Source organism: Pteronotus mesoamericanus, unplaced genomic scaffold (assembly GCF_021234165.1).
Source record: "Pteronotus mesoamericanus isolate MK-2021 breed Mesoamerican mustached bat unplaced genomic scaffold, CSHL_Meso_final scaffold_651, whole genome shotgun sequence".
Lineage (NCBI taxonomy): Eukaryota > Metazoa > Chordata > Mammalia > Chiroptera > Mormoopidae > Pteronotus > Pteronotus mesoamericanus.
In genome coordinates, this window is record NW_026555325.1 from 3,507,017 (window position 1) to 3,533,064 (window position 26,048).

At 38.8% G+C, this 26,048-nt stretch overlaps 1 protein-coding gene across 1 annotated transcript in view; it reads right to left on the reverse strand.

The window, feature by feature from the left end:
- Positions 1-23,299, reverse strand: part of NXPH2 (neurexophilin 2) — a 123,192-nt gene extending 99,893 nt beyond the window's left edge. Inside the window, exon 1 of the mRNA XM_054562787.1 lies at positions 23,161-23,299. Coding sequence (XP_054418762.1) covers positions 23,161-23,211 — 51 coding nt within the window. The 5' untranslated portion in view covers positions 23,212-23,299. The remainder of the gene's footprint in view (positions 1-23,160) is intronic.
- Positions 23,300-26,048: the final 2,749 nt, after the last annotated feature.

Consider the following 26,048-nt stretch of genomic DNA (forward strand, 5'->3'; position numbering starts at 1 on the left):
ATTTCCAGCAGTGCAGCTTTACCAACTTATCTTCAGGTGAGTAGTGAGACCTTTCAGAGCTGATTCATGGCAGGGTGGCTCTGTGATGTGGCACCTGGACTAGTCTGTGTTTCCCAGGACTCCCTTCCCCATGTGTTTTGGTTAGGATGGGTCACTATTCTTACATAACATTTTTCAGTTAAACCATCATTCTGACTTCAAAATTTATAAACTATTCTAAGACTTTTTTATCCCAAACCAAAAAGTTAAAACCATCTATAATTTGTTCATTCTCAAAGATAATTGAGGAAGTTAAGAAACCTGACCCTGCATTGGACAAACACTCATTTATTTACGTGACACAGCAATAAGATAAATTGGCTACTTACATCCCAACTACTAGTGGGCAATAATAAACTCATTGCCAAAGCATCTACATTTCTCCCTGATACATATTCTTAGTCTGTCCACATACTCAAAATCTGCCTAGCATTTAAGATCACTCAGCTTGACTCTTTGAAATAGAAAGAACTGTCTGTAAGAAACATGGTGACCAATGGTGTAATCCTGACAAGTTATATGCATAGTATATGTGAACCACAACTCATCCACTGCACAAACGGTCACAACTTTGGAGGAGATTTGCTATCAAGATCCTTAAGTAATGTCTATCTGTCATTAAAACCTATAACGTTCTTAGGGGAATATTTTACAAAACAAAGTAGAACCAGCTCCCTATAAGCTAGTGTTTCTTAAGTGTCTCTAACATATGCATTGGAAGTCCTTTAGATGCTGTTTAAAATACAAACTCCTGGGCCCCACCTCAAACACGTGGTGTCTATCTCATGGACAGCAGCCCAAGAATATGCATTTTTTAACAATCTTCTCAGGTTGTTGTATAGTAGAGGTTGAGAACTACTTTCTTAGATTAATATACCACATTCATGGCCTGAGTGGACAGGCTAGCAGAGTTCTCAACCAGAGATGTGGACCATTTTTTTTTAAATCAACGCTGGTGGGAGAAGGATAATTTCAGTTCTTTACAGGAACCAAGATCAGACAAAGGCCAGAGCTCCTTTTGAAAAGCAAGTATCTAAGATGAGAGCAGCCACCTGACTAAACCAGACTCTTTACATTGCAAGTCTGTAACTGATTAATACTGCTGCCAGGTTAGCATCCACCCTAAGGGAATTTGAAGGCACTGGGGCTAGTTCTACCTGAAGCTCAGAGATCCAGAAAGGTCCAAAGCTCTTCTCTTCATGCCTGACCTACTGTCACATTCACCCCAACCTTCTCCTCCATTTGAGCCTCCCCTGGCCATTCCAGTCTTCCGGGTCTGTGCCCTGCCTACCCTCCACTAATCCTTTCACCAGAGCAATCTTTAAAATGTTCTCCAGCCATCCATGGCTAACCCCTATGCCAAATCTTTTTTCTCTGATCTTTATTGCATGACCTCATCGATCACCCATGGCTGTCAACTGCTCTAGCAATGGGGCAACCTTGACTCCCAGTTTCTCAGCCAGGTCCCCAATAGTCAGGGGTCGGGACGCACTCCAGCCACATTTATGCATTACAGCCTTTCAGTGGCATTTAGCTGTATTTCTTTGTGGTCTTGAAATTTCTGTGATTTACTAATACATCTGCTGTGCCTTCTGTTCATTTTCAGCAAGAAGCTAAAGCATGTTCTGTGGCACAGAAATGAGTGCTATTCTGAGAGAGTGTGTTGAAAATCTAAGGGGGTTTCCTGTGCCATTTGAAGCTGAGAAAGGAACCTTGGGCTTTAGTACCCAAGTACACCTTCCTCCTCCCCCGAAGTTCACTAAAATAAAGTTGGAAGGTGGTTTTCTGGCTGCTTGGAGGTACAAGAATATTAATCTTTCAAAGATTCTGACTGAAGTACATATCTAAAGCAAAATGTATTTTACCTGCAGATAAAAAAGCAGGTTGGCAGATTCATCTAAAGGGAAACCTAGCAGCTCTGAGACTGAGAAAATTAAAAGCAGGCGTCTGAAGCTCACCATTTAAAGTACCTGTAGGTGTTCAAAGAGGATGGCATGGGAGTGGAGGTAAATATACATGACATTGTCACATTTCAGAGTACAGGGTGAGAAGGTGGAAAGCTTAGATTAGGCTTGTTAAAACTGAGTAGCATAAGGGTTAGGCACAACTGAAACGTAAGAGAATTTCCTTCCTGGACCAAGAACTATGGTGCATAGAGAACTGGGAAGTAGCCAGGACACCATGGGTCCTCAGAGGAAGAGCTGAACTGGAGTTTCTGTTAGAAAGTATATTAAGCAGGTGCAGAGCTAAGTGTATGTGAGGGGGGAAGACAGCGGATGTGAGGACAAAAATCATGACTTCTGCTTCTTCTCTAGCACCCTAGCTTATTCTTGACATATCAGGAAATGAGAGCTGCACTATTACGTCAAAGTCAAATTGAGATACTAGGAGTCCACAAGTCATTTTGTTTTACCTCCAAAGGAACCAGATTTCATGCCAATACTCGCATGTCTCCATGACCCATACTTTACCCAGAAGCATCTAGCATCTCAGAATTCTTAATAAAAATCTTTAGATAGCTCATTAATAACATTCAAAGATGACAGCTTTTGTCCACTTCAGGCCTTAACAGAATGCTCTTCTTTCATTGTAGGCATCTCACTTAGTAATGACTTGAATACAGTTTCTTTGGTTCTGTATCTCGCCAACAGAAATCTGAGACAAACACACCAAAAGCAAATATTATAGAAGAAATTTGCTTAACTACTTGGTCAAAATTAACCATGTCAATTTTAGTCTACTAATTTAAATGCTGTACAACATACAAGAAGGGTTTATTATACCCTAAGATATTCATTGCACAGAATCCAGAAGAATAGTTGTTTCTGGATGAAAATCCGGTACCTTTCCTGACACCCCACATGGGGATGCAGGGAATAAAGAGAAGATGTCTTTATAACACAGAAGGGGGCATGTGGACTGTTTCACTTTATCACAATGTTTGCTTATAATCCTCTTCAACTGAAAGTAGGTCTGTCCGCTTATCTGCTGGAAACGTGCTTGCGGAGTGTAATGAGAAGAGGAACTATTCGCTACAGAGCAGTGCGGCTCCTCAGGTCAGGGCACACCTACCTATGTGCACCATTTTGTTACAGTACATTTATTGATAATATAAGGTGGGAGAGTTTGGGGATATTCGCTGTTACAAAAAAAGTTGCAGTGCTTATTGATAGGTAGAGTGGTGACTGTTAAAACCATATCAGGCCTTTGAAGTTTAAAAAAAAAAAATCTCAGTCATGAAATAATCACTTTACAGAGGAAGCAAGCACATACAATGGGCTAAAGATACTTCATTCAGTAAGTGGTGTTAGGAAAACTGGACAGATCCATGCAGAAAAATGAAACTAGACCACCTTCTTATACCACACACAAAAATAAATTCAAAATGGATCAAAGACTTAAATGTAAGACCTGAAACCATAAAAGTCCTAGAAGAAAACATAGGCAGCAAAATTTCAGACATTGCTCATAGCAATTCTTTATTGGATCCACCTCCCCAGGCAAGGGAAACAAAAGAAAAACAAACAAATGGGACTATATCAAACTAAAACACTTTTGCATAGCAAGAGAAATCATCAACATAATAAAAAGACAACCCACAGAATGGGAGAATATACTCACTGATACATCTGATAAGGGGTTAATATACAAAATTCATAAAGTACTTACAAAACTTAACACACACAAAAAAAAACAAAACCACACAAACAACCCAATTAAAAAACGGGCAAAGGACAAAAGACACTTCTCCAAACAGGACATGCAAATGACCAACAGACGTATGAAAAGATGCTCAATGTCACTAATCTCAGAGAAATGCAAATTAAAATCACAACAAGATATCATTTCACACCTGTTAGAATGGCTATCATTAGTAAGTCAACAAACAGCAAGTGCTGGAGAGGATGTGGAGGAAGGGGAACCCTTTTGCACTGTTAGTGGGAACGCAGACTGGTGCACCCACTGTGGAAAGCAGCGTGGAGATACCTCAAACAATTAAAAATGGATCTGCTTTTTGACCCAAATATCTCACTTCTGAGAATACATCCAAAGTAACCTGAAACACTAATTCGAAAAAGCATAAGCACCTCTATGCTAATTGTAGTGTTATTTACAATCACCAAGATATGGATGCAGCCTAAATGTGCAGCAATAGGTGAATGGATAAAACAACTGTGGGACATTTACACATTGGAATTCTACTTGGCCATAAAAAAGAAGAAAATTTTACCATTTGCAGCAATATGGATGGACCTGGAGAATATTATGCCAAGTGAAATAAGACAAAGACAAATACCATATGAGTTCATTCATATGTGGAATCTAATGAAAAAACTGAACTAACAAGCAACATGGAGACAGACTCATAGATGGAGAGTAGATGACAGCTAGTGGCAGTGTTTAGGGGGTAGAGGGTTTGAGCAAAAAAGAAAAAGAACTCATGTACATAGAGAACAGTGTTGTGATTGCTAGGGGAGGGGACTAAATGATAATAGGAAAAAATACAATAAAACTTAAATTAGAAAAAGAAATAATCACCTTAATTAGCATTAAATAAAAATCTGATACATGGTGATTATAATTAGAAAACACAGTAAATTAAGCTATACTAAAAAAATGTCCTTAGTATACAAATAACAGCAAATTAAACTGGTTATCTTACAAAAAATAAATGAGTGAAATAGGAAGATTAATGTAGAAAAGCACTGAAATATCAAGATAAAAACCAGATAAATCTTGATCATAAATTTGAAATTATTAAATATTTAAATCCTTTTTTTATGGTATTTTTCTTTCAAGTAATTGACTCTATACTTTAGAAATGCATCTTTTTCTATATTAATTATTTCTGTGCTTATATAACTATCAATATATTAAAAAGGACAACAGCATGGCATATTGCTCTAGAAATACATAAGTCAATAATAATAATAGGAAAAGACTATAAAGCATTATAAACTGGATGTTTGTGAAAGAATGTGGAATTTTATTTGTGGCTATCTGTGTTTACATCTAAAGGGCAAACAACCAGTTCCTTGGCTATGGCAAATATCTTTCCTTTACCCTGGTAGGAGAAACCAGACTTAGCCTTGAGAAAATCAGACAGAACAAACTGTTTCAGTGGGGTACTTTCATGTAGGCATAGAAATCTTGTCCCAAAGGATTTTTGTGATGGTACTATCAAGAACAAGAAACAATAAGGGCCTTTTCCTACATAAATCCAGAGATCCAGAACAAAGGGACTTCAGGTACACTTTGAAGGAAACCAGTGACGCTAAATTAACAGACTAAGTGCTTTCATTAAACATACCCCAAACACCTTCCCTGTAATATCAGAGATAGTTTTCCATTGGCTTTGAAGCATAGCCTACTGGGAGGTTACTGAGGGGTTTCTTTCAATAATTCATTCATTCATTTGTTCATTTGAGTATTTATTAAATGCCTACTGTGTGGTGGTATAGACATTGACATCCACATTTTCTGAGTTCATAGATTTCACCTGAGTTAAGTGGAAGATACAAGAAATGTACACCCACAATTACAATGCCATGAAATAAATGCTACAGTGAAGATGTGCCCTGACTGTGCGGGAGCCTAGAGAGAAGCACTTAACACACTTAACTTTGGAGGGAAATCTGCAAAAGCTGGGAAAACCCCTGGTGACCCGAGGCATTCTCCTTCCTGTGTCACTGGCAGCGTGGTCAGTGCAGCTGCATCTCTTTCCTTAGGGACTGGCTCATACTTCACCCAAAGGAGGCCAGTGCTCTGACAGCACCATAAATCCGTAAAGCCAAAGGACATCTAAGAGACCATCTGGTCTAGGGTTTCCCAAATCTGGCCAGGCCCCATATCACCTGGTGCACTGGCTCCAGCCCAGACACACTGATGTAACATGCCTGACAGCTCCGAAAATGCTCTCACTATGGCTGCAGCCCATGGACCAGCATTTGTGAATCACTGAGTCCAACCACCTCAATTTTCAGAAGGAAAATTTTAGAAGATTCATATCCAGAGAATTGCAATGACTCCATCAAATTTCAGGCATGCCAAATTTCAGGGCAGCAATAGTGAAACATCTGGCAAAGGAATTAAGCCCCTATACTTATTAAAAGTACTTCCTTGGTACATAATATTGTGTAATCCATATACAATAAGATCATTTGTAAAAGAATACATGTGTTCAAGAACTATATGATGGGAGATAAAATGTCATTAAAATTAGGTTTGGTACAGGGTTTTGTTGCACGTAAGCTATAAATTAGTTCTGTTCTTCCTGGTAGGAAAGTTAAAAAGAAACACTGAGTTGGAACTCTCATTCTTTAAATAAGGTTATTTGCTCTATCAGGAAAAAAACATTTTTGTTCCCTAGGAGCACATTTTAAGGAAAAGCTTAGCATAGACTACAGCAGACATTTAATTTCTGAATGAAGAAGTGAGTGAAAATTTAAATGTTACCAAAAAACATTTTTCAATGGCCATTTCTTACATTAGTCTTTGATGAAAGCTAAGAGTTTATCAACAAATACTGGCTTGTTTAGGCATTTATACTGAGAGAGACAGTAGGATAATATAGGCCTATAACTTTCAAAGGTAGAGACAAGACATCTTCCTGCCAATGAAAAGACACATCTTTTGACGTAGTGGAAAAAGATCCGTAGGAGAGTGTTATTTGAGTACATATATGCATGTATGATGTCTAAAGGCAGAAGCAAGAATGTGCACCCGCCCACAGTGTCTGTTGCACTCACTCAGAGAGCTCCAGGAGCATGTGCCAAGGCTGGCCTTCCGTGTTATAAAGTGACAGAGTGACAGCCAGGTGCAGTCCTCTGTGGCTCTCCCTGTATCCCAATAAGTAAGCTCATTATTTATGCATAGCTATCATTTCATGAAAATATATTTTAAATTTTGACATGAGAAGATATTCCGTTTACTTTTTTATTACCACGTTTATCTCTGGGGGAGAAGATGAAACTCTCACAGTATACTTTCACAGATACATTTTTTAAAAAAATGAGAATTGCCTTAAAGGAGAAACATAATTAAAAATGCATTCAAATGTAGAAGTGATTAGTATATAACATTTATAAAAAATGAGTTACTCATAGTTTACATTTCAGTAAACTTGAACAACCCCAATTTTTCAATAAAAAGGAAATACATTCTAGTTCCTAGGAATGAACTTAGAATTTTAAGCTACTTTTTAAAATCTCAGAGGAAAAAATACTGAATCAAATTTTCCACTCAAAAGTGCTGCTCCTCAGTTTTGATGTCCACAATATAATCTGGGTTTGTGATAAATTCTTTGAAGAATGTAATCCCATGATATTTTAATTGTAACAAATATGTATATCAAGTGTGATTTAGCTCACATTTCTGTCAACGAACTATTATTTGTAATTGTCATTTTCTGTTTTATTTGCTATCTTCTACAAAGTATTTTCTCATTACTGCATTTTACAATACGGAAATTGAAAAGCTTTACTGAAACTCTCTGAACCAGCCCCAATAATTGGTAAGATCTTTACCTGAGGTAAAAAGAAATGTGTGAATATCTGTTAGAGAGGGAAATCTCCACTAGTGAGGAATAGCAGGAGCATCATTCATCATTCATTTACCTTAAAAATGGACATTTGTCAAATAGAGATGTGTGCACTGGGCACAGTGCCTGACAGAGTTGGCATTCAAATATATTGGTTAATTGAACTGAACTGAAGGAAACTTGCCTAAGATGGGAAAAAAAAAGGTATTAAAAAAGAAACTAGAGACTTCCGGCCAAGATGGAGGCGTAGGTGGATACACTTTGCCTCCTCGCACGACCAAAAGAAGGACAACAACAAATTTAAAAACAAAAAATAACCACAACTGCCAGAGAATTGAACCGTATGGAAGTTAGACAACCACGGAGTTAAAGAAGAAACATTCATCCAGACCGGTAGCAGGGGCGGAAATGGGCAGCTGGGGCAGAGAGGACTCACGGCAAGGTGGCGACTGGAGGACCAGACAGGCGAGGAGGCAGCAGGCAGACTGGGCAGTCTCACATTTGCATGCAGATAAACTGCAGGAACAGTTGGGGAACTACACAGACTGCATAATCCAGGGTTCCAGTGCGGGAAAAGAAAGCTTCAAAAAGTCTGAAGGTAAAAACCTGTGCAGGTTGTGGCAGTGGGAGAAACTACCAGCCTCATAGGAGAGTTTGTTGGAGAGACCCACAGGGTCCTAGAATGTGCACAAGACCACCCACCTGGGAATCAGGACCAGAAGAGCCCGATTTGTTCGTGGGTAGCAGGGGAAGTGACTGAAAGCCAGCGGAGAGCCGAGCAAGGTGGCATTGTTCCCTCTCAGACCCCTCCCCCACAGACAGAGTCACAATTCAGTGACCTGGGTTGCCTTACCCTGGGGAACACCTAAGGCTCCGCTCCTTCTGACATAACAGGTGCACTGAGACTAGGAAATACAGCCCAAATGAAAGAACAAATTAAAGCTCCAAAAGTAGAACTAAGCAATGAACAGCTAGCTAACCTATCAGGTGCACAGTTCAAAACACTGGTAATCTGGATGCTCACTGAATTGGTTGAGTATGGTCAAAAAATGGAGGGAAAAGTGAAGGTTATGCAAAGTGAAATAAAGAGAAATATATAGGGAACTAACAGAAAAGGGAAGCTAACCAGGACTCAAATCAATGACTTGGAACAGAAGGAAGAGATAAACATTCAACCAGAACAGAATGAAGAAACAAGAATTCAAAAAAATTAGGAGAGGCTTAGGAACCACCAGGACAACTCTAAACATTTCAAAATCCAAATCACAGGAGTGCCAAAAGAGGAAGAGGAAGAGCAGGAAACTGAAAACTTATTTGAAAAAAATAATGGAGAACTTCCCTATCTGGCCAAAGAAATAGACTTCCAGGAGATCCAGGAAGCTCAGAGAGCCTGAAAGAAGCTGGACCCAAGGAAGCACACACCAAGGCACATCATAATTACATTACCCAAGATTAAAGGTAAGGAAAGAATCTTAAAAGCAGCAGGAGAAAAGGAGACAGTTACCTACCAAGGAGTGCCCATAAGACTGTCAGCTGATTTCTCAAAAGAAACTTTGCAGGCAAGAAGGGGCTAGCAACAAGCATTCAAAGTCATGAAAAGCAAGGACCTACATCCAAGATGACTCTATCCAGCAAAGCTGTCATGTAGAACAGAAGGGCAGAGAAAGTGCTTCCCAGATAAGGTCAAGTTAAAGGAGTTCATCATCACCACACCTTTATTATATGAAATGTTAAAGGAACTTATCTAAGAAAAAAAAGATCAAAAACTATGAACAATAAAACAGACGGGTGGGGGAAGGGGAGAATGGGGGAAAAGGTACAGGGAATAAGCAGCATAAATATTAGGTACAAAATAGACAGGGGGAGTTTAAGAATAGTATAGGAAATGGGGAAGCCAAAGAAATTGTATGTACAACCCATGGACATGAACGAAGCCGGCGGGGGGGATGTTGAGAGGTGGAGTGGTGTATGGTGAAGGGGAATAAAGAGGGGGGAATGGGACAACTGTAATAGCATAATCAATAAACTATAATAAAAAAAGAAACTTGGTTTATGCAGAATACTGACCCCTCCCCAACAACTCAAAGACAAAGCATGTTTATTTGGGAGAGACCAAAGAGGTCACTTTGTTCAGCTTCTCACGACAAAGAATATATAGCAGTGGTTCTCAACTAGGGTGTGGTTGTTCCCCAGGGGATATTTGTCAATGTCTTGAGACATTTTTGGTTGACGCAGCTAGGAGAGTGTGCTACTGGCATCTAGTGGGTAGAGGCAAAGAATGCTGCTGAACATCCTACAATGCACAGGTCACTGCCTCCCTCCCCCCACAACAACCCCCCCAACACACACACACACACACACACACACACACACACCCCCCCCCCCCCCCACACACACACACACACACACACACACACACACACACACACACACTCTGCAAGTAATTATTTGGCCCAAAATTCAATAGTGCTGATGCTGAGAAACCCTGTCCTACTGCACAACCCAACGGATCTCCGCTGTTTACCCATTTTTAAACCACTTTATTGAAGCACAATTGGCATATAAAAAGCTGTAAATTTTTAATATACACAACTTGATGAGTTTAAAATATACACCCATAAGACCATCTCCACAATCTAGGCCATGAGCACATTCATCTTCCTAGTGAAGGGGATCTCACAGCCTCATGGGCAGGTTTTCACCACTGCTGGGCAGCTCTCCTGACAACAGTAACTTATTTTGAAATTCATATGGAAATAATATTTGTCAATAGCACTACAGATAAAGAAGTGCACAAATATGAAATCACATTTTAAGGTTAAAATATCTTTTTTCCAGATCTTAATTTGAAATTTACTTTTCTAACATATTTAAATAGAAGAAATGAAAGAACATAGGAAAAAATTAAATTTACATACTGAATTTTTGTTGGTTGTATTATTTTTAGTTCTCCTATCATTTATTTGGTAGCTTTTAAGCCTTTAAGTCTATTTCTTAATTTATTAACATCAGACAGCTTCTCTTAAGTTTTAACCATTAAAAGTAAGAATAGTGGCATGCTCAATTATCCTGATCTTTTGTATTACTTTTACCTCCAAATTTTATATTGTTTTATTTTAGTTTACTGTTTATTGCAGTTACATTCCATTCTTAAACTATATATAAATCACTCATGCTTTGTGTAGAAATGCATTTCAAACATAGCAAACTAATAAACAGCATTTATACTACTGAAATGATTTAAGGAATTCCCTCTAGAGCCACAGTGTGACTGAACCACAGAGAAGGAAATGAAACCCGCCACCTTCCCAGGGTCAGAAGCTAAGGAATCCTTCTCTAGCTCCCTCCACTTCTGAGCCAAACTCAGATACTACTTTATCCCACACCAGCCCCTCGTTCTATATTTTCTTGCTTTGCTGAAGTACCTTTCTGAGGATTTTTCCGTATGGAGTAAGGGAGAACTCCCCTGAGATCCTTGCATGCTCCAATGCAATGTTAGTTATATATTTCATTTCCAATAATTGTTTCTTGTTACCCAATTGCTCTCTCTTCAGGATGCAGCCTGCTCTTTCAGGTTGCAATATCCTCTTGACTCCCTGAGGATACTAATTACAAACCTTTAAAACTGAAACATGCCCCCTGCATTACTTCTTCTCTCCAGGGTAGGTTCTGTTAGTTACTCTTTGTCCTTCTTTTTTTGCTAATGAGTTCTCTTAAATGTCTGAAGATCTTTGGTTGTCTATGTCTACTTACGAGTAAAAGACCAGGCTGATTAAATAAAGACCTGGAACAGGTCTTCACTGTAGGTGTTTGGGTATCTTTCTCTAACGGAGGTCTTCCTTTACTGAGCGCTTTAATCATAATTTCTCTCATTGGAACACATAGTGCTGATTCCCCAGGATGTGTGGAACTGTTCATCAAAGTGCCCCATCCTTCTCAAGTCAAGACATATGACCTAAGCCAACCAGGGCATGACATCTTAAATGAAATGATACAAGGCCTAAATTTAAAAAAAAGAAAAAACAGGTTGATATTTATTCATCATCTTGGCTGACTGATACTTTCCTGGTAGCTAGACTCTTGATTCTGCTCTACATATGCCTGGTTGCCCGACCTTTTCTGAAAGCTGTCATGGTTTCATAAGTTCCTATTTTGCCCAAGTTCATCAGAGTCAGTTTCTGTTGCTTGCACACAAAGAACCTAAGTTGTTGCAGGTGAAAATGAACACCGACTTTTGTTAAGCTAATGCTAGGTACTAGGTATTTTACATTTTTATATTTAACCATCATCACCCTATGAGATAGCTATAATTACCATTATTGTATGAGGAAAGAAACCAAAATTGAGTAGATTTATTGGCTTGACCAAGATGCTAGGGACAAAAGCACTGAGTCAGTCTGACATCAAAACCTATGCTTTCCCTGTACTCTGTAGTATTCGTGGAGCATTATGAATAAACACCTGGCTGCAGTTAAAAATATGTGATGAATATTGGATGAGAGATTTAAGGCTGGAAAGCCAGGAAGAGAAATTTAAACTCGATGTGTTAAGAGAAAAGGAATCACAATCTCATTCTTGTGATAGTGCGGTGACATAATACATTAAACGAGCATTTAAGAAAGATGGTTCTGTGACATGTGACATGAATTTAGACAGTTCACGTTGGAATAAAGTAGACCAGCTAGGAGGCTACGGAAGTGATGAAATGGCAGCAGGCGGAGAGAAGAGACAGTTTACAGAGGGAATTTGGAAGAAAATTTCAGAGGATTTTGTGACTGAATGAATATTGTGGGGGATAAAAAAAGATGAGCCAAAAATGACTAAAAGATTTCCAGTTGCAATGAGGAAAGCTGAGTGAATATATTTACATTGTCTCCTTCCCAAATTTCCAAGGAAATAAACTACGAATATGAAAACCGGAATGAATACGTAGTGGTGCTAGAAGGAGGAAAGGATGCCAAAAGTTGATAAAATTTGAGAACCTCTAGAAGATATAAAAAGAATGACTCAGATGATGGACAAACCAAGCACACTGAGCAGCCTGTAACCCAACAAAGGCAAAGGAGAACAGCACCTAGCAATAAGCTAAGGATTACCGGCGCTGCCCCAAGAGACTACCCTCCTCCCATAAACAAGCTTAAGCACAGAGGAACTGGAAGTTCCTGCCCACAGACTCTAACTAGGACAGCTACCAGGAGGCTGCAAGGTCCTCCGCTGTGAAGAACTAGGACTGAGGCTCACCCCTTACCTTGCGGCTTCATTCAGGGCAGACCACTGATATAAATTACAATGGATTGTGCCACAGAAAGCTTCCACATTCACTGGTAGACCTAGAGAGAGAATGGAGGCAGTCTCCTAGCTACTGCTCTTCTGAAACAATTAATTCAAACTTATGGAGGAGATATGCTATAAATTCACAAGAATGAAGTAAATCTTTTAAAAACTAAGTTAATTGTATATAAAAATTTATGCTAAATAAATTTGAAGAGAAACAAAAATGCACACTTTCCTTTTAAAATTAACAAAAGGGATTCAATGAAGGTTGAAGAAAAAATCTGAACAGAGAAATATCCATAAAGGAAATGAAATGTTTGTAAAAGGTCTTTTCAACTAAAAGAAAAAGATTCAAATGAATTTGAATGATTCCCAACAACTTCCAAGAGAAAAACAATTCTTAATTATTTTAACTTCTCCCAGAATTGAGAGGAAATAGATTTTTAAAATTATGATCTTCAAATAATCCCGATAAAAAACCTGACATGTTTCACTTTGCTATATTTATGGATATAGAATCAGTGTTCCTAAATTAAAAAAAAAAAACCCTAACAACATAAAAACATATATATCAATGTATTAAAATATAGATAGTTTAACTTTGTTTAAACATATTCATTTTAAGAAACCTATTCAGAAATGAGAAGCATAAACAGGTTGACATTTTAAAATATAGGATCATTCTGAGGAGTGATAAAAACATATCTGAAATTAACCTCTATGATCAACATAAATTTATTCTGATATGGAAAAGTACATTCTTAACTTGATAGTTTATTTATTGGAAATCAAAAGCAAACATCATGTTTAGTAAAGTTTAGAGTTGAAATTATGAAAAAAATAGCCACTTTTACAATGTTATTCAGCAGTGTTCTGAAGATTCTACCCAGTACATGAGAAGAATAAATTTTAAGAGTTATAAAAGTTAAATACAGATAGCTAATATAAAATTATTTACAGATAATATGATTATCTATGCATAAATCCCAAAAGAATCCAATTAAAAATTATTAAAACTAATAATCCAGTTCAAAAATAGAACTGATTCAAACATAAATATACTAAAATAAATTGCTTTCTTTATATTCTAGCAAAAACAATTGTTAAATGTCAGGAAGTATAGAAATGGTATCCACAACAACACCATAATACATAAGATATCCAGTAATAATAAAATAAGCAATTGTGCAAGAGTAATATAAAAATTAAATTAAAAAATTAAGGGCTGTAGAAAAAAAGGAATTGAAAAACAGGAAATTATTTACAAAGGAAATAACAAAATAAGAAACACAAACTGTTATTAAATATGAAAACATACTTCACCTTCCTAATAAGTAATATATAATACACTTTTAAAACAATAAGGTGTTTTCCTGTACTAGGCTGGCAAAGTTTTAAAAAATACATTCTCCAGATAAGGATTATAGGTATGTACATACACTGTAAGTGGTACTGTATTTCAGTAGAGTCATTTAGGAGAAAATTTATATTTATTCAAATTCGTATTGTATATTCCCAGCACTGAATCAGTATTTTCAAATCTAGGAATTCATTTTATAAATATATTCATAATTGTATTAAAAAAATACAAAACAATAAAAATCATTAGGGACTGATTAAATGCATTATGGCATACCAATGGCATGAAATACTAAGGATTCTCAAAGATATAAATTATTCTATGCTGTATTAAAATGGCAACAATGTATTATTGCATTAAAAATACATGTTATAGAACATTATGTTGCACTGATATAATTATGATAAAAGCATATATAGCCATAATTTCTGGAAAGATACACATTAAACTATTAACAATGAATTTCTCAGTGTGAGATGGCAGAAAGCAGGCAGGGATGAGAATGGCTACTTTAAAAATTTCTGAATATCAAAAAAAAATTAAATAGAAAGCTTTGGTCAGATTCTTCAGAAGCAGACGCCCAGACAAGCGTTTGAGTGCAAGTGATTTATAATGAACCGCTCTTGGTGAAATCTGCTAAGGAGGTAGGGCAGTAGGTCTGAGAATGGGAGGAAGCCTTGAAGTGTGTGACTCAGGCAAAGTCCCCTTGAGGGTAGTGACACCCTCCTCCCTCGGTCACAATCCAAAATACTAGTTGAACCTCAGAGTGAAGGAAGGGCTTTTGCATGCTGGCCCTTGTCAGTCATTTGTCAAGAGCTGTCCTGGACGGAAGAGCTGTCCAGAGCAGTGTGGCTCTGAGTGCTTTCTGGCCAGGAGCGCCCAACATCTGAGGACATCCTCTGAAGGAAAGTTACAGGCACCTAGTGGTAAAATAAAAACCAAAAAGGGAGCATAGAAATGCTAAAATAGTGATCCAAATGGATTTGAGTAGAGAACCAATAGTATCTACTACCATATATACTGCCTTTATAATAAAATACATATTTTCAGAAAATATAAGAAAGGGAGGGGAGAGAGCAAGAACAAGTACACTACAGGTAAAGCAAAACTACATGAGTGCTCACAAGGTCTGCACAAATGTTGGCACCTGCAGTAATAGAGGGCCTCCCCCAGCACACTAGCTTCTTCTCATAGTCCCACCTGTCCCTTAGAAAACAAGGATTAAGTGACCCTTATTCAATATTAGGGCCTTACTCTCTACTCTTATTCCTGTTTTTAACCTGAAGTGGCGCAGGTTGAGATGTGGAGAAACCAGAAGAACTCTCAAATCCTTTGCTGATCCTAAGTGAAACCACATTAGTCAGCTACCGACTTAACCCTCAGGCTGCACGGAAGCTGGAACATTGGCTTCAAACTCGGTGAGACTAAATTCTAAATAGAACTCCTAATTTAAAAACATGCTCCAAGAATCTGCTTGTTCTGTTTAACTTGTTTGATTTTATGACAAACTTGCTTTAAATGAATGAGTGGAGGTTTCAACCTCAGCATGGTCGCTGAGCAGAATGATACGTTTCCTAAGAATGTCCCTCAAGCCCAGCATTCTGGATGTCAGTGACGGAGCTCGCCACCTTCTGCTACAAATGGCTGCTGTCATGACCTAAGAGCTGGACTGGATGGGCAATTCAAGTTTCACTATTTATGTAGTCTACAGCCCGTCTCCGAAAACTTCGATGCTTCTGTTTCTTCATCTGTAAAATGAATACAATATTTGCTCTGTTTATCTTTCAGAGCTGATGTGAAATGAACCATAAGATCACATGTGTGAAAGAATCTTGTAAGCCATGTAGCACTTTATACCAAGTCACTTGTCCAAACACAAAGATACGAGGATAAAAAGGAGGAGGTGGTAACTTCAAAATCTAAATCCATGAATGTTGGAAGCACTTGTTCAGGAAAGACGTGGGTGAATTTGGACATGTTGAGTGTGAGTAGGAAGTAAAACATCCAAGTAAAAATGAACAGTAAGTACAGGGATATGGCCTTCGTGCCTGAGCACTAGGGTAGAAACTGAAGTACACATTTGCTAGTCATCTACATGGGAGCAAGAGGTAAATTCACGACTATGGGAAGCTCACCTTTGAAGAAACTCCACCTCCCTTTTCATTTCTGTAACCATATTCCTTATACCAACCCCAAATGTCTTCTGTTTGGATTATCCAAATGCAAACTTTATTCATAAAATTATCATTACTACAGACATTAAATGGTCCTTTGAAGTCCTTATTCTCGTGTACCTTCTATCCTTTCAAAACATTGTGCAGATTATCACACTCAACTACTTTTACAGATTAAGTCACAAACACAGATGTGGGATAGAATTCTGGAATGGGAATCACACGGGCTTTTAACACCATCTAAATTACCTATGCTGTCTCTCCCTGCAAAAAAACTAGACTATTTCTTTAGTTACCTACTGTTTTGAGTGAATATCTATCACATGCTACATGCTATGTAACTTAAGGTAAAACTGGTGAGATTTTAAAATTGTCAGTATTTATGACGGTGCTTGAAAATCATACTCTTACATATTCTTGCATGAAGAGATTTACACAAGTGTTTTCATGACATTATAATCACTTTATTTGGCCAAAACCAGCAATATCACAAAGTCAATGTTCGTTTTTTAAAGACATGTATGTTGATTAAAGACCAGTAGGACTGAACTCCAGGAGCGGTCAGGCTGTTTCGGTTGGCTCGTTTCCTTAGTTTAAGACCATGAACAATTTTGTCTATCTCTACTAGGTCTCACATGCCAGTTCTTTGTTGGTTTTCTTTTAAAAATTGTGTACCATTTATATCTGAATTCCTGAAAGCTTTGGAGTTAGTTTATAAGTATTCCTGATCTAAATAGGCTGGATTCTACCGAGGTATACAAAAGTTGCATGCCAGTCTTCCGGTTAAAGTACAGTATTGAACTGTAATGTTCCTTATTTTAATAATTAGAATTTAACTGAGAGTCAATCTACTTTTTATTTAAATTAAAACAATGAGTACATGTTAGTAGTTTACAATTTAAAAATCATATACAGAAGAGTCCCAAATGCACCATTTTAATAAATTTTACTGATTTTGTTGATTGTGTATTAAATAGGTGTTTGTCAATTCCCTTTGCCTCGTTTTATGAAATTTTTCTTTTACATAATCACAGATAACATAAGCCACTTTTTAGTGTTTTAAATCTACTTCTAAACATATGTAATATTTGTGATGTGGTTAACAGCACATAAAATTTATATTTAAAACAATTATGCTTGTATATTAGACATTAAATTGTACAGTACTTTAACACTTTTACTATATATTTTCTCTTTAAAATGAGAAGTTAAGAATCACTTTTCATCCATTTTATCATTAATGATTTCATTTTATAGACGAGGGGTCCACGGCTGCTTACATGACCTGCCCAAGACGCGTACACACCCATGTGTTCACACACGCATGCACACTCTCCAACCAGTTCTATTTTGTTTACTGCTGTGTCTTCAATGTTTGCTATGTGCAGTGTCAGTGTAAAGTCTGGGTCAAAACAGTCAATAACCATTGGCTGAATCTGTAATTTATATAGAAGTAAAACACAACCTTTTGACACTATATGCATTGCTCTTTTCGATACACACCTGGAAACATTTAAAATGGCCTTCTCTATCTTACAGTTTTATTGGAGAATAGAATGTGATAAACTGTGTGAAAGAACTTGAAAACATGTAAACGTGCAAATCTATTATTATCATTGTAGTTTAAGTTTCTAAAACTTCCACTTCTTTTACCATAGGTCTATAAATCTAAGAAAGGCAAAATATATAAGAATGGCAATTTTAAAGATAACTATTTTAATTTCTTGAATAATCTGGCTAGGAAAAAGGAGAATATATCCTATAGCTTTTGGATTTGAACAACAAAACTTTCATTTTTAGTGGTAAAGAAATAGAATTCCATATTATATACCAATCTTACAGCATAATAAGCCAGGTGTTTGAAGGTTTTTATCTAGATTTTCATAAATTAAAAATAACATAAAATGGAAGTTTTCAATCACATCTTAGAATACATTCTAGAATATGAAAATCTATACTGTAAATTGTTTTAGATCCTTTATATTGAGCAGGATGATGAACTGAGAGTGGGGTTGTCATCCACACCACTGGCCATATCACAAGAAATAAAAAGTTCAAATAGATTATTAATAATAGAGACTCATAAAAACACTGATGAGGGCATCTAAGTTTGGCACAATTAAAAATATTCATGATGAAATAGTGTTACAGAATCTTACAGTGGTGCAATAAAAATGGTTAATTGGAAAATATTGTTTAAAATAATTGAAATATGTAATAATTTACATTATAACCACTGTGCAAGAACATAGAAATTAATTTATTAAGTTAGCATCCTGCATACTGTAATAATATCTAGAGAGTAGTCAGTCTTACGTGAATGAGTGCTCAAAATCATTTGGACCAACTTTTTTTAAAGCAGCTTTAAAATAATTGATTCTCAAATCAAGATATTAAATGCCAACTTTTAACTGGCAATAATGCTTATGGCTAAGATAGAAATGAGGTTCTTTACAGAAATGCTGACACAGCCCTAACCATAGGCACTTGAGTGTGCGGCTATAATTATTTTTTCAAATCTTACCCAGCAAAGCTTCAGGTAAAGAAGTCTGCAGAATATGTAAACAGCAAGGCAACCCTAGAGCTTTTACAAAATCACAAACCTGTGATACATTAATACTCACCTTTGATTGCTACTACTAAGTGACTAAATCATTAAAAGTGCATTGATTAGCTCTTCAACAGATAAAAGGTGGGCAACATATTATAAAAATCAATATTTCTTAATTCATTCAATTTGTAAAAGCTACACATTTTAAGCTGACAATGTAAAACCTCTAAAAGGTTTCTCAAAAAAGCCTCCTGCTTTCTTTAGCATTTTGACAACTAATCAGAAACTATTAAAAGAAAGAAAAAAGTGCAGAACAAAGATTAAGAAAGTTTTTCCTTTCCATTCAGAAATTTAATTAAGCTATAAAATAAGTTCCCATGAGGAGTCAGTTTCCTACGTAGAGGCATTTTAAACTGAACTGGGGGACATAATCTCGGAATAGGGCAAGGGAACACAATTTATACTGGGTGGTGAGTGGCTGGAATAGAAGACTGAATTGTCTAATCCAAATTCTCATTTTTAAAAATGCCTAAGATAATGATGCTTTTAAGGAGGAATTAGTTTTACAGTGTCACCAACTCTCAATTGTAACCATGATGTAATGTTTTCTCTCCTCTGAATTGTCATCTAGCCAACAGATGACCATTGATCCTACGCTGAGAAATACTGATTTGATGTTCATTGATCAAAAGTGTACGAGAGAAAAGCAACTGTATGAGGAAATGTGATTTTTGAATGAAAGACAGCTAGCCATTATTGCTTCTTATATAGAATTGGCAACAGATACATGTTAAAAATATCATACTAAACATATATTAAAAGTATTAATTTGTTAAGATTAACAAAAATATCCTTACATTTACGTAGGGCAATACTATATAAGGAGAATGAAATTAGATTTTTAACACACTGCATTGTATTCTGATTTTATAGGATTCTAAAAATTTACTAATTTACATTACTCTTAATTATATATTACTTTATAAACTCATCATTATATCACAGAAAAACAAGTAGAAATGTATAAAAATCTTACGTTAAAAACATAGCTAAATTTTATCTTAAAGTCATACTAATTATTTAAATTCAAATTTAATCTTTTTACAATCCGCATTTTACTTAAAGGCAAAAATCACACTTACTATGAGTTATAAATTATCATGCAAATCTGTAAGTTGTCACTGGCAAGTCATCACCTTGGATCATGTCATGACATAACACTCAATTTATTATGATATTAATTTCAAATGCTAATTTTCTCTTCATTAGATGGCAGAAAATAAATAATGTTCTGTTAATATTTTTATAAAGAATATGTTGCTGAGTAAAATTTTCAAAGAAAATAATACATTCAGGATTGATATTTAAATTTTGCAAGTGCCTAGCAATCCTATTAATTGGGTGTAGCAACTTTTCTATTAAAATATTGGACACAGGCCAGGAAAATTGGTCAGACAGGTGACATATACACATATGTCATAGGCTACCTGAAATATTTATCAATTCAGTGTATTGTTTTCTTAAAAATTTTAAATATCACAAAATAAGTAAAAACATTGTAGTTATTGTACCAGTATTCTGTGGGGTTAGTGACTTATTTGGGCCCAACTCCTAAATAAGGCTGCTTTGAGATAAAACTGGAAATTTTCTTAAAGCTAAATTTCAATATCTCCAAATGAATCACTTCTCATTAAAAATATTTGTATTTTTTAAAAAAGTATATTCTTCAGGTTGGCAGTGCGAAATGAAAAGTAAAATCCAATTTCAACAATAACCCAAACCCACCCCCACTCCCTCTCTGGAAGGGCAGATCTACTAGGTGCATATGGTTCCTAGAGAATTTAAAAGAAAAACACACAAAAAAAGACCTTGTTTTAAAGTCTAGAAAACATTTTATCAATTTGCTGTTAGGATTTAGCAAAAATAAAAGTCAATATGGGCTGAAAAGGTAGAATAAAACTATAAGCCGTACAGGCCAAAGTATAATCTGTCCTTTTTGAAACTTGCTGTGGTAAGGCGCTCGGAGGGATTGCGGGATGTTTTAATTTAGATCTACCCGGCCTAGCCACTCAGTTTTCCTTTCAGATCCTAACCCCCTTGTGTTATAAGGCTGGAAACAGCTCTAATAATGTGGAGAATGTAAACAGCCTTTTATTGTCCAAAAGGATGGCAGGGGAAGGAATGTGTGCTTATCACACAGCTGCAGCTCCCCACCTCACTTACCATGATAAAGTGCTCCAGGAAAAAACAGTACAACCCAAGCACAATCCAAAAAAGGATTAGAATTTGACAGAAGCTTCCTTAAAAAGTAATCAATCAATGCAAGCTGTAATATTAGAATCCGGATCTTAAGGAGGGTATGTAATACCTTCAAGAGAATAGGGAATATTTCCTATTCCCTATGGACTATGGTGGTATGAAAAAAAAATTAACATTACAATATAATATCTAATAGAATTTCCCCCAATACATGCTGAAATGTATCTTCTCATCTTTGAGTCTAACACAGTGGAACAGATACACTGTTCATGATCACTAAATGCAAAAATAAACTAATGAAATAAGAGATTCAGGGAGATATTCTGAAGATCCTACCTAAGTACCCCATGTCCTAGGCTTTTAGAGTTTTATTTACACACACCATACAAATACTGCTTTGTTATATTGCCTTTTATTGGAATCCAGATTAAACCTTTTAAAAAGCAAGTGATACTAAAGACTAATGTGACATATATTTTGCTCGCCTTACTTAAATGTGGGATTTATTTCACCATTTTAACCAGTATGTACTGGTTCATTCAAGGACACTTGGGAACATTACTGCATTTTTTCTGGATGCCAAAGAAGAATTTCTTAGTGAATGCTGAGCAGGTGAGGCTAATCTCCGTTGCAACAAGAGTGGACCAGCCCTTCCTTGCAGCAACCTCTACCCCTCCCTAAGACATTTTAGAGTTCCTTCTGTCTTCAAAACTTGCAAAGTATTTCTGCTTCTATAATATCATACATATCATAAAGAAACTTGCGTAAGTTATTCGATCTTTCCCTCTACAGGAAAATAATAGAAAGAAAGAGATAGAGATGGAAGGGAGGAAAGAATAAAAAAAAAGGGGGGGGAGAGATCATCATTCTCGAAATGCTTCAGTTCGTTAATCTCGTTGCAACAGCCCAGAGCTAACTGGGTAGTCTTTCCTATGACAGCCAAAGAAACCATGGCATCCGAAGAAAGCCTTCTTAACAACACCCTGTCAAGATTAGTGCCAACAAAGCCGGAGAAATCCATCACAGAGGCAGAATGAGCCAAAGTAGTCTCCTTCTATATTTTTACTTTAAAAGTTGTCTTCTTGAAAATCTTACTTGGGAATCTCCCTCAAGTGCAATTACTAGCAATACATACAGTACACAGATATATTTCGGAAGGGGGAGGGCGGGGTGCCACGGGGGAAAAGCGAGGAGAAAAGAGTTATATCCAATACCAACAGTCGCCTAGAGCCTCGTCGGCGAACCCTGAAACACCTTCTAACACCCTTCCTATTCCTCAGCGCCCCCTGAACTGCCCAGACCGGGCGGAGGAAGTCTTTGGGAACACACACACTGCTTAGAGATGCCCGAGAGAGGCTTCTGCGTGGAGTTGGGTGTGAAAGTTACGTCCTGCGTCGCCGCCGGCAGAAAACTCCATCGTAGTCCCCAGCGCCAGATGAAAGAGAAATCAAGTCGTTTCCCCAAATCGGCCTTCTACCTGAACTTTCCCCCAGCAAGCCTCCACTAACGCCCTGCGAACGAGGATGCACCAGGCAATGTTTTGGAAGAAGTGTCTTCGGGCATAGGGGCAAAACACGTGAAAAATGAAAACCGCCAAGCCCCTTCAACTCTGGGCTGGAAGCAGATCTTTCAGCCCATCCTTGCCATAATCCTCTCCTCTCATCTACTAGCCGATATTCAATAAACCTCTCTCACACCTTCCTGGCTACTTTCTGCTCACTTTACCCGAGCTTTCAAGTCCCAGCCCTTGCTAAGCTCCTTACTTGCCCCAAGGTCTCCTCCGCTGCAGCCCCGTACTCTTCCTCTCCAATCCTCAAGGTAATCCTCAACTCCCTCCGCGGCTCTTTTCCCTAGCCCCCTGTACCAAGCAGCCAAAGCTCCGTTTCCGACTCGGCCACAGGCGCGGTTTTCCCGCCGAAACGCGTCCCCAGCGCGTGGGGCGCACGGCTGGACCAGCACTCACCAGCTGCAACAAGCCTGGGACCACGACGAGGGGCAGCGGCCGTAGGTGCATCGTGCCGACTGGAGCGGCGTCTCAGGAGCTGCGCGCCCTCGCCTGCCTCTCGTACATCTCCACTTCGCGGGGGCAGGACTGAGGACGCCAGGGACACAGAGAGCTGCGCTTCGCTCCCGGAATCCAAGCGCAGCGCCGCGCTGCGCCGGCCGGGTGGGCGGGTGGGAAGGGGGAGGGCAGGCACTGCCTATCCGGCCCCCTTGTGCCCCTCCTTAGACGGGGTAGGAAAGGAGCGTGAGGGGCCGCTGGAGCTCCAGTAGGAGGCACGGGGATCCAGCAGCGCCCAGGACTCCGGTGTCCCGGGGTCTGGGTGAGCGCTTGGGGCGTCTTCGGTCTGGAAGTGTAGCGTCGAGCGCTTTGGTGTCGGCTTCCTGCGTGAGACTGTTTAGTGATCCAGCCTCTCTGCGCGGCTGCAGGTCCGAGCAGAGCGCGCCGCGAGCCCGGGGAGGCCCTATGCCTCCTTCCCGCTCCGCTCGGCAGAGGGCTGGTCTGTATTGCTCGGCTGGGTCAGGCGCCCTTCGAGCTAACCGGCTCTCATTTTGCTGGGGAGGTGAGAGAGGGGAGATCTCCTTGCGTGGATGAGTGAAGGAGTGCGCCCCGAAAACACCTAGGGAGTTTTGGAGGTGGGGGAAAGCGACGTCTGGATTCTGGGCGGGGCGGGGCGTGGAGGGCTGAGAACTGAAAAGGCCAGGGCTGCGAGAAAGGGATGGAGTCTAGGACCTTCCTGGAGAGCGCCCTGCCCCTAGGCAGTCGTGGCTGGAAGAGCTCCGAGCAAGGGGAACAAAGTGTTGGTGCGGCTGGAAGGATCTCTGGAAGTGGAAATAGCGGGAATTAGGAAGGACCTCCAGGAGGGGTAGCGGCAGGGCTATGAGAAATAGAGCTAGGTGCAGCGTCCTGGCTTACTCTGCTTTGAGGATTGTGTGGACAGCTGGGTGTCCCGGAAACCCACAGAGCTGCGCCGCAGAGACCTTGTGCCCAGTGAGGCAGGAAAAGAGTAAAGAGAGGAGACCCTGCTGCAACCTCCCTCTTGGGAAACCTTGGAGAAGGGTACGGCAAGCCTACAAATCTACATTCTTAGCCCTGCATTAACAACTCTCCTTTGAAGAGCTCCTTAACCTGTGCTGGAGTAGAAAGTCAGAGGGCAGTGGGGCTTGTAGACTCCCACATGTTTGTGGTGGATGAGAATTTAGACATCATCCATCAACTGCTTGAAAATATGGGAAAACTAAGGTCCAGAGAGGTAAAGTTACCTATCCAGGGGTGAGCGACTTCAACAGAATAAGGAAGGCAAAGCTATTTTACTACATCCTGAATCACAAATCTTGTACAGAAGAAAAAGATTTTGAGGCAAGGGAGTGGAATTGCGATTGGTTCCCAACCTTTAAAAATAATAAAATAAAACACTCCCCCACCGCCTGCACGGGGAGCGCTATCACACAAAGTGAAAGATTGCTGGCGTCATTCAGGTCAGGGCATATGCCTGGGTGGCAGGCCTGGTCCTCAGTTGGGGTGGGAGAGGCACCCCTATGGATGTTTCTCTCACAGATGGATATTTCTCTCCCTCTCTTTTTCTCTCTCTTCCCCTCTCTCTAAAAATAAATAAATAAAATACTGCTGACTGGCTCCGTGGATTAAGTGCTGGCCTTGCCAAATGAAAGGTCACTGGTTGGATTCCCAGTCGGGGCACGTGCCTGGATTGTGTGCTAAATCCCCAGGTGGGGTGGTGTGGGAGAGGCCGCTGATCAATGCATCTCTTGAACATTGATGTGTCTCTCCTTGTCTTTCTCCTTCACTTCCCTTCTTTCTAAAAGTAAAATAAATAAGATCTTTTAAAAAATACAAATGAAAAATAAAACAACAACAAGTGAAGTTCGGGTAGGAATTTTCAGGAACCTCCACTTACTATCCCCAACTCCAACATCGAAAGGAGAGGGGACTGTGTAAATGGTCAAGGATCATGTTTGAGGCAGAGCAGCCTCATGTCCGTAGTCCCAAGGGTAGGAGGATTGCCTTGGCTAGGACAAGGTCCCATGCTTCCTCGTATTGACTGGTCAGCCAAGATTGTGGATTTGGGGAAGGAAGTTATTCCAGAGTGTTCTGGGATCCCAGTGTGACTCTCAGAGTTTCAGTTCTGAGGCTGCAGATGGAGTATTTCTCTAACCTAATGCCATGTATGGGGGGAGAGCAGCAATCCAGGGGTGTGTATACTAACTAATCCCTTTCTGAGCCTGAGTTGGGGGATCTGGAGCTCTATTGCAAAAGATGTACTAGTTCTATTCCTCCTCTGCTTATCCTCAGACTCTTATTCGTTGCAATAGCCTCTGAAAAACAAACAAAATCATATGTAAATCTGGTTTTTACATATGTAAATCATATGTAAATATGTAAATCTATAACACCTCCTATAGCTACCCCTCATCGCCATAAAAATTCTCTCTCTACCAATATTTAGATGCCCCTTCTGGGGGTTACTCCATCCTAGAAGTGTAAGGAATTTCAAAAATTGGAAGAGATCTTTGTAGACTGATCTTCTTGTCCAACTGTTGGTCCCTGGATAGGGCTGCATTTTATTTACAGACAGCCTTGGGAAACAGAAGGACTTAATGGGGAAGGGTTTGGCAGACCAAAAGGATCCCTATCTTGGAGAGGAAGGAGGGCTAACAACTTTGCAAGGTGTAGAACTTTATTTGGACTCAAGGTCCTCTCTGCCTGAGCCTCAGCTGACTCATCTATAAAACCAAAAGGTGTGCTCCGTTCTTACTTTAGTAGTTTCCAATTCTATTATCACTATTCGAATGAGAAGAGCATGACTTAACACACTATTGAAATAAGTAAGT